The sequence below is a fragment of the Heptranchias perlo genome, unplaced genomic scaffold (genome assembly GCF_035084215.1).
Source record: "Heptranchias perlo isolate sHepPer1 unplaced genomic scaffold, sHepPer1.hap1 HAP1_SCAFFOLD_177, whole genome shotgun sequence".
Taxonomy (NCBI): domain Eukaryota; kingdom Metazoa; phylum Chordata; class Chondrichthyes; order Hexanchiformes; family Hexanchidae; genus Heptranchias; species Heptranchias perlo.
The window spans coordinates 687,702-701,299 of NW_027139044.1; the positions used below are offsets into that span (position 1 = coordinate 687,702).

The following is a 13,598-nucleotide window of genomic DNA, read 5'->3' on the forward strand; positions in this document are numbered from 1 at the left end:
AGTAGGGAAGATTCCCTCTCTCAGCGTGTGTTGGTGACAGTGTAAACACAGGGGGAAGATTCACTCTCTCAGTGTGTGTTAGTGACAGTGTAAACACAGTGGGAAGATTCCATCTCTCAGTCTGTGTTAGTGACAGTGTAAACACAGTGGGAAGATTCACTCTCTCAGTGTGTGTTAGTGACAGTGTAAACACAGTGGGAAGATTCCCTCTCTCAGTGTGTGTTAGTGACAGTGTAAACACAGTGGGAAAATTCCCTCTCTCAGTGTGTGTTGGTGACAGTGTAAACACAGTGGGAAGATTCACTCTCTCAGTCTGTGTTAGTGACAGTGTAAACACAGTGGGAAGATTCACTCTCTCAGTGTGTGTTAGTGACAGTGTAAACACAGTGGGAAGATTCACTCACTCAGTCTGTGTTAGTGACAGTGTAAACACAGTGGGAAGATTCACTCTCTCAGTGTGTGTTGGTGACAGTGTAAACACAGTGGGAAGATTCACTCTCTCAGTGTGTGTTGGTGACAGTGTAAACACAGTGGGAAGATTCACTCACTCAGTCTGTGTTAGTGACAGTGTAAACACAGTGGGAAGATTCACTCTCTCAGTGTGTGTTGGTGACAGTGTAAACACAGTGGGAAGATTCACTCACTCAGTCTGTGTTAGTGACAGTGTAAACTCAGGGGGAAGATTCCCTCTCTCAGTCTGTGTTGGTGACAGTGTAAACACAGTGGGAAGATTCACTCTCTCAGTCTGTGTTAGTGACAGTGTAAACACAGTGGGAAGATTCCCTCTCTCAGCGTGTGTTGGTGACAGTGTAAACACAGTGGGAAGATTCACTCTCTCAGTCTGTGTTAGTGACAGTGTAAACACAGGGGGAAGATTCCATCTCTCAGTCTGTGTTAGTGACAGTGTAAACACAGTGGGAAGATTCACTCTCTCAGCGTGTGTTAGTGACAGTGTAAACACAGTGGGAAGATTCACTCTCTCAGTGTGTGTTGGTGACAGTGTAAACACAGTGGGAAGATTCACTCTCTCAGCGTGTGTTGGTGACAGTGTCAACACAGTGGGAAGATTCCCTCTCTCAGTGTGTGTTAGTGACAGTGTAAACACAGTGGGAAGATTCACTCTCTCAGTCTGTGTTAGTGACAGTGTAAACACAGTGGGAAGATTCCCTCTCTCAGCGTGTGTTGGTGACAGTGTAAACACAGTGGGAAGATTCACTCTCTCAGTCTGTGTTAGTGACAGTGTAAACACAGGGGGAAGATTCCATCTCTCAGTCTGTGTTAGTGACAGTGTAAACACAGTGGGAAGATTCACTCTCTCAGCGTGTGTTAGTGACAGTGTAAACACAGTGGGAAGATTCACTCTCTCAGTGTGTGTTGGTGACAGTGTAAACACAGTGGGAAGATTCACTCTCTCAGCGTGTGTTGGTGACAGTGTCAACACAGTGGGAAGATTCCCTCTCTCAGTGTGTGTTAGTGACAGTGTAAACACAGTGGGAAGATTCACTCTCTCTGTGTGTGTTAGTGACAGTGTAAACACAGTGGGAAGATTCACTCTCTCAGCGTGTGTTAGTGACAGTGTAAACACAGTGGGAAGATTCACTCTCTCTGTGTGTGTTAGTGACAGTGTAAACACAGTGGGAAGATTCACTCTCTCAGCGTGTGTTAGTGACAGTGTAAACACAGTGGGAAGATTCACTCTCTCTGTGTGTGTTAGTGACAGTGTAAACACAGTGGGAAGATTCACTCACTCAGTCTGTGTTAGTGACAGTGTAAACACAGTGGGAAGATTCACTCTCTCAGTGTGTGTTGGTGACAGTGTAAACACAGTGGGAAGATTCACTCTCTCAGTGTGTGTTGGTGACAGTGTAAACACAGTGGGAAGATTCACTCACTCAGTCTGTGTTAGTGACAGTGTAAACACAGTGGGAAGATTCACTCTCTCAGTGTGTGTTGGTGACAGTGTAAACACAGTGGGAAGATTCACTCACTCAGTCTGTGTTAGTGACAGTGTAAACTCAGGGGGAAGATTCCCTCTCTCAGTCTGTGTTGGTGACAGTGTAAACACAGTGGGAAGATTCACTCTCTCAGTCTGTGTTAGTGACAGTGTAAACACAGTGGGAAGATTCCCTCTCTCAGCGTGTGTTGGTGACAGTGTAAACACAGTGGGAAGATTCACTCTCTCAGTCTGTGTTAGTGACAGTGTAAACACAGGGGGAAGATTCCATCTCTCAGTCTGTGTTAGTGACAGTGTAAACACAGTGGGAAGATTCACTCTCTCAGCGTGTGTTAGTGACAGTGTAAACACAGTGGGAAGATTCACTCTCTCAGTGTGTGTTGGTGACAGTGTAAACACAGTGGGAAGATTCACTCTCTCAGCGTGTGTTGGTGACAGTGTCAACACAGTGGGAAGATTCCCTCTCTCAGTGTGTGTTAGTGACAGTGTAAACACAGTGGGAAGATTCACTCTCTCAGTCTGTGTTAGTGACAGTGTAAACACAGTGGGAAGATTCCCTCTCTCAGCGTGTGTTGGTGACAGTGTAAACACAGTGGGAAGATTCACTCTCTCAGTCTGTGTTAGTGACAGTGTAAACACAGGGGGAAGATTCCATCTCTCAGTCTGTGTTAGTGACAGTGTAAACACAGTGGGAAGATTCACTCTCTCAGCGTGTGTTAGTGACAGTGTAAACACAGTGGGAAGATTCACTCTCTCAGTGTGTGTTGGTGACAGTGTCAACACAGTGGGAAGATTCACTCTCTCAGCGTGTGTTGGTGACAGTGTCAACACAGTGGGAAGATTCCCTCTCTCAGTGTGTGTTAGTGACAGTGTAAACACAGTGGGAAGATTCACTCTCTCTGTGTGTGTTAGTGACAGTGTAAACACAGTGGGAAGATTCACTCTCTCAGCGTGTGTTAGTGACAGTGTAAACACAGTGGGAAGATTCACTCTCTCTGTGTGTGTTAGTGACAGTGTAAACACAGTGGGAAGATTCACTCTCTCAGCGTGTGTTAGTGACAGTGTAAACACAGTGGGAAGATTCACTCTCTCTGTGTGTGTTAGTGACAGTGTAAACACAGTGGGAAGATTCACTCTCTCAGTCTGTGTTAGTGACAGTGTAAACACAGTGGGAAGATTCACCCTCTCAGTCTGTGTTGGTGACAGTGTAAACACAGTGGGAAGATTCACTCTCTCAGTGTGTGTTGGTGACAGTGTAAACACAGGGGGAAGATTCCCTCTCTCAGTGTGTGTTGGTGACAGTGTAAACACAGGGGGAAGATTCACTCTCTCAGTGTGTGTTAGTGACAGTGTAAACACAGGGGGAAGATTCACTCTCTCAGTGTGTGTTAGTGACAGTGTAAACACAGTGGGAAGATTCACTCTCTCAGTCTGTGTTAGTGACAGTGTAAACACAGTGGGAAGATTCACTCTCTCAGTCTGTGTTGGTGACAGTGTAAACACAGTGGGAAGATTCACTCTCTCTGTGTGTGTTAGTGACAGTGTAAACACAGTGGGAAGATTCACTCTCTCAGTCTGTGTTAGTGACAGTGTAAACACAGTGGGAAGATTCACTCTCTCTGTGTGTGTTAGTGACAGTGTAAACACAGTGGGAAGATTCACTCTCTCAGTGTGTGTTAGTGACAGTGTAAACACAGTGGGAAGATTCCCTCTCTCAGTCTTTGTTTGTGACAGTGTAAACACAGTGGGAAGATTCACTCTCTCAGTGTGTTAGTGACAGTGTAAACACAGTGGGAAGATTCCCTCTCTCAGTGTGTGTTGGTGACAGTGTAAACACAGTGGGAAGATTCACTCTCTCAGCGTGTGTTAGTGACAGTGTAAACACAGTGGGAAGATTCACTCTCTCAGTCTGTGTTAGTGACAGTGTAAACACAGGGGGAAGATTCCCTCTCTCAGTCTGTGTTGGTGACAGTGTAAACACAGGGGGAAGATTCACTCTCTCAGTCTGTGTTGGTGACAGTGTAAACACAGGGGGAAGATTCACTCTCTCAGTCTGTGTTAGTGACAGTGTAAACACAGTGGGAAGATTCCCTCTCTCAGTGTGTGTTAGTGACAGTGTAAACACAGGGGGAAGATTCACTCTCTCAGTCTGTGTTAGTGACAGTGTAAACACAGGGGGAAGATTCACTCTCTCAGTCTGTGTTAGTGACAGTGTAAACACAGTGGGAAGATTCCCTCTCTCAGTGTGTGTTAGTGACAGTGTAAACACAGTGGGAAGATTCACTCTCTCAGTGTGTGTTAGTGACAGTGTAAACACAGTGGGAAGATTCACTCTCTCAGTCTGTGTTAGTGACAGTGTAAACACAGGGGGAAGATTCCCTCTCTCAGTCTGTGTTGGTGACAGTGTAAACACAGGGGGAAGATTCACTCTCTCAGTCTGTGTTGGTGACAGTGTAAACACAGTGGGAAGATTCACTCTCTCAGCGTGTGTTGGTGACAGTGTAAACACAGTGGGAAGATTCACTCTCTCAGTCTGTGTTAGTGACAGTGTAAACACAGGGGGAAGATTCCCTCTCTCAGTGTGTGTTAGTGACAGTGTAAACACAGTGGGAAGATTCCCTCTCTCAGTCTGTGTTAGTGACAGTGTAAACACAGTGGGAAGATTCCCTCTCTCAGTGTGTGTTAGTGACAGTGTAAACACAGTGGGAAGATTCACTCTCTCAGTCTGTGTTAGTGACAGTGTAAACACAGTGGGAAGATTCACTCTCTCAGTGTGTGTTAGTGACAGTGTAAACACAGTGGGAAGATTCACTCTCTCAGTCTGTGTTAGTGACAGTGTAAACACAGTGGGAAGATTCCCTCTCTCAGTGTGTGTTAGTGACAGTGTAAACACAGTGGGAAGATTCACTCTCTCAGTGTGTGTTAGTGACAGTGTAAACACAGTGGGAAGATTCCCTCTCTCAGTCTGTGTTAGTGACAGTGTAAACACAGTGGGAAGATTCACTCTCTCAGTCTGTGTTAGTGAGAGTGTAAACACAGTGGGAAGATTCACTCTCTCAGTCTGTGTTAGTGAGAGTGTAAACACAGTGGGAAGATTCACTCTCTCAGTGTGTGTTGGTGACAGTGTAAACACAGTGGGAAGATTCACTCTCTCAGTCTGTGTTAGTGACAGTGTAAACACAGTGGGAAGATTCACTCTCTCAGTGTGTGTTAGTGACAGTGTAAACACAGTGGGAAGATTCACTCTCTCAGTGTGTGTTAGTGACAGTGTAAACACAGTGGGAAGATTCACTCTCTCAGTGTGTGTTGGTGACAGTGTAAACACAGTGGGAAGATTCACTCTCTCAGTGTGTGTTAGTGACAGTGTAAACACAGTGGGAAGATTCACTCTCTCAGTCTGTGTTAGTGACAGTGTAAACACAGTGGGAAGATTCCCTCTCTCAGTGTGTGTTGGTGACAGTGTAAACACAGTGGGAAGATTCACTCTCTCAGTGTGTGTTGGTGACAGTGTAAACACAGTGGGAAGATTCCCTCTCTCAGTCTGTGTTAGTGACAGTGTAAACACAGTGGGAAGATTCACTCTCTCAGTGTGTGTTAGTGACAGTGTAAACACAGTGGGAAGATTCACTCTCTCAGTGTGTGTTAGTGACAGTGTAAACACAGTGGGAAGATTCACTCTCTCAGTGTGTGTTAGTGACAGTGTAAACACAGTGGGAAGATTCACTCTCTCTGTGTGTGTTAGTGACAGTGTAAACACAGTGGGAAGATTCCCTCTCTCAGTGTGTGTTAGTGACAGTGTAAACACAGTGGGAAGATTCCCTCTCTCAGTGTGTGTTGGTGACAGTGTAAACACAGTGGGAAGATTCATTCTCTCAGTCTGTGTTGGTGACAGTGTAAACACAGTGGGAAGATTCCCTCTCTCAGTGTGTGTTAGTGACAGTGTAAACACAGGGGGAAGATTCACTCTCTCAGTCTGTGTTGGTGACAGTGTAAACACAGGGGGAAGATTCACTCTCTCAGTCTGTGTTAGTGACAGTGTAAACACAGTGGGAAGATTCACTCTCTCAGTCTGTGTTAGTGAGAGTGTAAACACAGTGGGAAGATTCACTCTCTCAGTCTGTGTTGGTGACAGTGTAAACACAGTGGGAAGATTCACTCTCTCAGTCTGTGTTGGTGACAGTGTAAACACAGTGGGAAGATTCACTCTCTCAGTCTGTGTTGGTGACAGTGTAAACACAGTGGGAAGATTCACTCTCTCAGTCTGTGTTGGTGACAGTGTAAACACAGTGGGAAGATTCACTCTCTCAGTCTGTGTTGGTGACAGTGCAAACACAGTGGGAAGATTCACTCTCTCAGCGTGTGTTGGTGACAGTGTAAACACAGTGGGAAGATTCACTCTCTCAGTGTGTGTTAGTGACAGTGTAAACACAGTGGGAAGATTCACTCTCTCAGTCTGTGTTAGTGACAGTGTAAACACAGTGGGAAGATTCCCTCTCTCAGCGTGTGTTGGTGACAGTGTAAACACAGTGGGAAGATTCACTCTCTCAGTCTGTGTTAGTGAGAGTGTAAACACAGTGGGAAGATTCACTCTCTCAGTCTGTGTTGGTGACAGTGTAAACACAGTGGGAAGATTCACTCTCTCAGTCTGTGTTAGTGACAGTGTAAACACAGTGGGAAGATTCACTCTCTCAGCGTGTGTTGGTGACAGTGTAAACACAGTGGGAAGATTCACTCTCTCAGTCTGTGTTAGTGACAGTGTAAACACAGGGGGAAGATTCACTCTCTCAGCGTGTGTTGGTGACAGTGTAAACACAGTGGGAAGATTCACTCTCTCAGCGTGTGTTGGTGACAGTGTAAACACAGTGGGAAGATTCCCTCTCTCAGCGTGTGTTGGTGACAGTGTAAACACAGTGGGAAGATTCACTCTCTCAGTCTGTGTTAGTGAGAGTGCAAACACAGTGGGAAGATTCCCTCTCTCAGTCTGTGTTAGTGAGAGTGTAAACACAGTGGGAAGATTCACTCTCTCAGTCTGTGTTGGTGACAGTGTAAACACAGTGGGAAGATTCACTCTCTCAGTCTGTGTTAGTGACAGTGTAAACACAGTGGGAAGATTCACTCTCTCAGTCTGTGTTAGTGACAGTGTAAACACAGGGGGAAGATTCACTCTCTCAGCGTCTGTTGGTGACAGTGTAAACACAGTGGGAAGATTCACTCTCTCAGCGTGTGTTGGTGACAGTGTAAACACAGTGGGAAGATTCACTCTCTCAGCGTGTGTTGGTGACAGTGTAAACACAGTGGGAAGATTCACTCTCTCAGTCTGTGTTAGTGACAGTGTAAACACAGGGGGAAGATTCACTCTCTCAGTCTGTGTTGGTGACACTGTAAACACAGTGGGAAGATTCACTCTCAGTATTTCTAGGAAAATGATAAGCCCTGACTGCAGTATCTCGATCTCCGCACACACATGTGGATCTGGGCAGTGCAGGAGCAGTGCCACTACGAGGCTCTGATCTCCAGCTCTGTTCCTCATTCTTTCAGAGTGCGTCCTCTTACTTCAATGGAAATCTTCGTGTGATGTTGTTCCCTCCTCGTCTGAGGCTGACGTGGGGCAGTTTTTAAAATGAATTTGCTCCGCAGTTTGCGCACTGCGATCGCGTATTGTGAATCTGGGCATGGTGGAGAGCTCACCGCTGAGGGGTTTTCCTCGATTTAATTTAACGGGTCAAAAATCCTGCAGGAGTCGCAGACCTCTGCCCTCAAGCTTGCAATATATGCTCCAACTCGCAGGCTCTGCATTGGAAGTTCAAATCTGTAAAATCCGCTGTTATATTTTTCTATCTTTGTTGTCTTGTTAGCCAATATTCCTGTTTGCTGTGTATTGAAGTTTTCTGTAATCACTGCACAGTTTTCGCAGGAACATAGGAACTCCTTTGAGCCCCAGGAGCCTATTTTATCCTCTCCAATCCTTTCATCATCTTGAACACAGCTTTCCCGAGCATAGCTGACTCTCTTTTTGGACCGTATTTGCAGGCAGTCCCCATCAAATTTGCAGAGGGTGCCTTGAAGTATGTGTGAACATTTACCAGGGAATCTGTCGGAATGTGTTAATACCTGCAGGGAATACCTGGGGGATTGACACAACATTTTCAAAGGGGGCCCCCACACACAGAAAGGTTTGAAGAATCACTGCTTTGGATTGTTTTGCGTGGGGGAAAAGTTTACTTGTTCAGTGAACAGGGCACAGATCTGTCGCTCGCTATCCAACAGGCAAAAGAACCAGAAGGGGAGATGAGGAGGCATTTACTTACACAGAGAGTTGTTACGATCTGGAATGCACAACCTGAAAGGGTGGTGGAAGCAGATTCAATTATAACTTTCAAAAAGGATTTGGAGAAATATTGAAAAGGAAAAATTTGCAGGGCTATGGGGAAAGAGCAGGGGAATGGGACTAATTGGATAGCTCTTTCAAAGAGCTCGCACAGGCACAATGGGTCAAATGGCCTCTTCCGTGCTGTATCATTTAATGATTCTATGAAGTGAGTAAACACATCTAACGCAGGGCGGGATGAGTTTCTGCCACTCTCCTGCTCTCGACGCTTTGCAGATATACTTTAATGGTCTGTGAAGGGAGAGGCGGAAAATCAGGTTACTTCCATTTCAAAGTTGAAGCTGACTCTGTTTATTAGATCTCCCACCTCCTTCCTCAGTCATGTATTCCTCTTCTTATTTCATTGTGCTGCCTGCTGCCAAATGAAACAGCTATCCTATTACAGCAGCCCGAAGATAGACAGAAAGAACTTGGATTTCTATAACGCGTTTCAGGACCTCCCAAAGCGTCTTACATCCAATGAAGTAATTTTGAAGTGTAGTCAATGTAGGGAACGTGGCAGCCAATTCGCACATAGCAAGGTCCCCCAAATAACAAGGTGATAATGACCTGATAATGTGTTTTGGGGTGTTGGTTGAGGGATAAATATTGGCTGCAGATAGTGACACCACTATTCCCGAACAGAATGGGTAATTCCCCCGTCAATCACACCTGGAGACTGCACTGCTGTAAGTGACTGGGATTGATTTTATGCACATAATTTGTATTATGTAACTATCCTCCACACACTGCATTTTGCTGGAGAAATAATCCAGCTTTTGTAAGGATACTTTACTGTAGTTTCAGTCATGAGTTCTATTTGCTGTCGTTCATAGAGATGGTTTTTAAATAGGCTGTTTGCTGAGTAAATGGCCTGTTTGCTGTAGTGCGCTATTTAAATAGACTCTGTTTGCTGTTTGCTGAGTAAATAGACAGTGTTTACTGTAAAATAGATTATGCTGCAAAATAGACTTTGCTTACTGTAAAATAGACTCTGTTTGCTGTAAAATAGACTGTTTGCTGTGAAATAGACTCTGTTTGCCGTGAAACAGACTCTGTTTACTGTGAAATAGATTCTGTTTGCTGTGAAATCGATTCTGTTTACTGTGAAATAGATTTTGTTTACCGTGAAATAGACTCTGTTTACTGTGAAATAGATTCTGTTTACCGTGAAACAGACTCTTTTTATTGTGAAATAGATTCTGTTTACCGTGAAATAGATTCTGTTTACGTGAAACAGCTCTGTTTGCCGTGAAACAGCTCTGTTTGCTGTGAAACGGACTCTGTTTTCTGTGAAATAGACTCTGTTTGCCGTGAAACAGACTCTGTTTACTGTGAAATAGATTCTGTTTGCTGTGAAATCGATTCTGTTTACTGTGAAATAGATTCTGTTTACCGTGAAACAGACTCTTTTTATTGTGAAATAGATTCTGTTTACCGTGAAATAGATTCTGTTTACGTGAAACAGCTCTGTTTGCCGTGAAACGGACTCTGTTTTCTGTGAAATAGACTCTGTTTGCCGTGAAACGGACTCTGTTTGCCGTAAGTCCCATCCCGCCTTCAATTCATTGGCTGACACAATGGTTTCAATCAAGACTTTATCCCTATTGGCACCTTCTGCCCAGGCAGATCTCTCTCTCCCTGTCTCTCCCCCGTGTTGTTAAACTCACCTGCGGCCTTCTTGTCCTGAATGGGGGTCATGTAGCCGTCCTCGTCCAGCTCGCCCCTCTGCCCGCGCTCCGACAGGAAGACGGTGGGATCCGCGCTGTACCGCTGGGTGGTGCTGTCTTCCCGTGGGCGTGGCGCCTGCTTCCTCAGCGTCCCGTTACAGCACGCGTCGTCAAACACCTCCAGCGACGAGGCCGCGCCCTGATCTTCCGGCGTGGCGGAGCCCACGCAGTTGGGTGGCCGGCCATGCAGCAACATTCCTTCCTCCGGGCCAAAGATCCCGTCACGATACACAAACTGATTCTGTCACAAGGAAGAAAAAGACAGTAAAATGAGCGTTCTTTTCTGATCTGTACCCAACTTGCATTTATATAGCGCCTTTAATGCAGTAAAACATCCCAAGGCACTTCACAGGAGCGATTATCAGATAAACTGTGACACTGAGCCACATAAGGAGATATTAGGACAGGTGACCAAAAGCTTGGTCAAAGAGGTAGGTTTTAAAGAGTATCTTAAAGGAGGAACATAGGAACAGGAGGAGGCCATTCAGCCCCTCGAGCCTGTTCCGCCATTCAATTAGATCATAACTGATCTGTATCTTAACTCCATTTACCCGCCTTGGTTCCATATCCCTTAATACCCTGACCCAACAAAAATCTATCAATCTCAGTTTTGAACTTTTCAATTGACCCCCAGCCTCAACAGCTTTTTGGGGGAGAGAGTTCCAGATTTCCACTCCCCTTTGTGTGAAGAAGTGCTTCCTGACATCACCCCTGAACGGCCCAGCTCTGGACTCTGCCACCAGAGGAAATAGTTTCTCTGTATCCTGTCAACTCCATTAATCATCTTAAAGGAGGAGAGAGAGGTAGAGAGGTGGAGAGGTTTAGGGAGGGAATTCCAGAGCCTAAGGCCTAGGCAGCTAAGCATCGGGGATGCGCAAGAGGCCAGAATTGGAGGAGTGCAACGATCTTGGAGGTTACAATTAAAATGAAGTTGTATTGATTAAACAATGCCATTCCCTGACAGGAGCTACCGTGTGTGTCAAATCGATAGCACTACTCCACATAATATCCCATCACACATAATTCAGAATCACTGTAACAGAGACAATCAGCACTAAAGTCTTCTCTCGTCCTAGATACACAGAGAATATAACGATGTAACGATAAAATGGGGCTGCGGACAGCACCTGTTTTATGGAACTGGAAAGGTTTTGCATCGGGGGACTGGTGATAAGTGGAAGCAGGTGGGAATAATGCAACTGGCCGATCCCTGGAGCAAACACACTGAGCCTCTCAAATCATTTACTGTGATGCTTATTCTCCACAGCCAGGACTTGTGGCAAATTCCATCTCAAATGACGGAACGGCTCGATCTTATTTTTACGATTTAAATGGGGGTGAAACTGGACACGGGCGTGGGAGGTAAAACAGGGGGGGTGGCACCGAGCGACCGAGAGATCGAGCGACTGTTCCACCGCCCGTCCAGTCATCAGTCGTGGATTCAGTCGATGGAAGCGATTATGGAATGGGGTGTATGACGGGCGTTAATCCGATCCCGTCTGCTTTACCTCCCCCGCCCATGTCCAAGTTCACCCCCAATATCTTTCTACAGGGAGGGGACTTTAACCTGCGGCCACGGGTCGAATGCATTCATCCACTTTAGAATGGGTGGCCCTGACAGGTCACTGCTTTAACATTAGAAAGAAGAGGAGGAGGCTCAGTTACTAAACTTGTTGCTCGGGTGTGAGACTGAGCCCTACAGACGAGGAAGATGCCTGTCTGTGATCTCCAGTCTGTGATCCCCAGTCTGTGATCCCCAGTCTGTGATCCCCCCAGTCTGTGATCCCCCCAGTCTGTGATCCCCCCAGTCTGTGATCCCCAGTCTGTGATCCCCAGTCTGTGATCCCCCCAGTCTGTGATCCCCCCAGTCTGTGATCCCCAGTCTGTGATCCCCAGTCTGTGATCCCCAGTCTGTGATCCCCTCAGTCTGTGATCCCCCGTCTGTGATTCCCCAGTCTGTGATCCCCAGTCTGTGATCCCCAGTCTGTGATTCCTCCCAGTCTGTGATCTCCCAGTCTGTGATCTCCCAGTCCCTGATCCCTTCAGTCTGTGATCCCCAGTCTGTGATCCCCAGTCTGTGATCCCCCAGTCTATGGACCCCAGTCTGTGATCCCCCCAGTCTGTGATCCCCCCAGTCTGTGATCCCCAGTCTGTGATCCCCCAGTCTGTGATCCCCCAGTCTATGGACCCCAGTCTGTGATCCCCCCAGTCTGTGATTCCCCCAGTCTGTGATCCAACAGTCTGTGATCCCCCCAAGTCTGTGATCGGCCCAGTCTATGATCCCCAGTCTATGATCCCCGAGTCTGTGATCCCCAGTCTGTGATCCCCCAGTCTGTGATCCCCCAGTCTGTGAACGGCCTAGTCTGTGATCGGCCCAGTCTATGATTCCTCCCAGTCTGTGATCCCCCAGTCTGTGATCCCCCAGTCTGTGATCCCCCCAGTTGGTGATTCCCCCAGTCTATGATCCCCAGTCTATGATCCCCAGTCTGTGATCCCCCAGTCTGTGATCCCCCAGTCTGTGATCGGCCCAGTCTATGATCCCCCCAGTCCGTGATTCCTCCCAGTCTGTAATCCCCAGTCTGTGATCCCCCAGTCTATGATCCCCCCAGTCCGTGATTCCTCCCAGTCTGTGATCCCCCAGTCTGTGATCCCCCAGTCTGTGATCCCCCAGTCTGTGATTCCCCAGTCTGTGATCCTCCAGTCTGTGATCTCCCAGTCTGTGATCCACCAGTCTGTCATTTCCCCCCCAGTCTGTGATCCCCAGTCTGTGATCCGCCAGTCTGTGATCCCCCCAGTCTGTGATCCCCAGTCTGTGATCCCCAGTCTGTGATCCCCAGTCTGTGATCCCCCCAGTCTGTGATTTCCCCCCCAGTCGGTGAACCCCCAGATCTGAGGTGGTATCAGGGCACTACGATTGTGGGCCCATTTACTGAGAATGTCCTGCCTGTGAGAGACATCAGCCGCTGGCCACAGCTATTGGGAAATTAGAAAAAGAACTTGCATTTATATAGCGCCTTGCACAACCTCAGGACGTCCCAAAGCACTTTACAGCCAATGAAGTACTTTTGAAATGTAATCACTGTTGTAATGTAGGAAACACAGCAGCCAATTTACGCACAGCAAGATCCCACAAACAGCAATGTGATAATGACCAGAAAATTTGTGTTTAGTTGAGGGATTAATCTTGGCCAGGACACCAGGGAGAACTCCCCTGCTCGTCTTCAAACGGTGCCGTGGGGTCTTTAACATCCACCTGAGAGGGCCTCGGTTTAACGTCTGATCTGAAAGACGGCACCTCCGACAGTGCAGCACTCCCGCAGTATTGCGCTGGTGTGTCAGCTCAAGTGCCTGGAGTGTGGCTCGAACCCACATCCTTCGGACTCAGAGGCGAGAGTGCTACCACTGAGCCACGGCTGAGGTGGGCAGTGCGCCCTTGATTTCGATATGAGCGTCTGGCGGGCGAGCTTCCCTGGCAGCATCGCGTACTCAAATAGTTATCCCCTTGGCCCTGCTGGGTTAGGAAGGGGGGGGGGAGTGAGAGTCAGGG

At 47.1% G+C, this 13,598-nt stretch overlaps 1 protein-coding gene across 1 annotated transcript in view; it reads right to left on the reverse strand.

The window, feature by feature from the left end:
* The window catches only part of LOC137309689 (receptor tyrosine-protein kinase erbB-4-like), a 118,848-nt gene that overhangs the window by 37,383 nt on the left and 67,867 nt on the right, over positions 1-13,598 (reverse strand). Inside the window, exon 2 of the mRNA XM_067977756.1 lies at positions 9,992-10,292. Coding sequence (XP_067833857.1) covers positions 9,992-10,247 — 256 coding nt within the window. The 5' untranslated portion in view covers positions 10,248-10,292. The remainder of the gene's footprint in view (positions 1-9,991; positions 10,293-13,598) is intronic.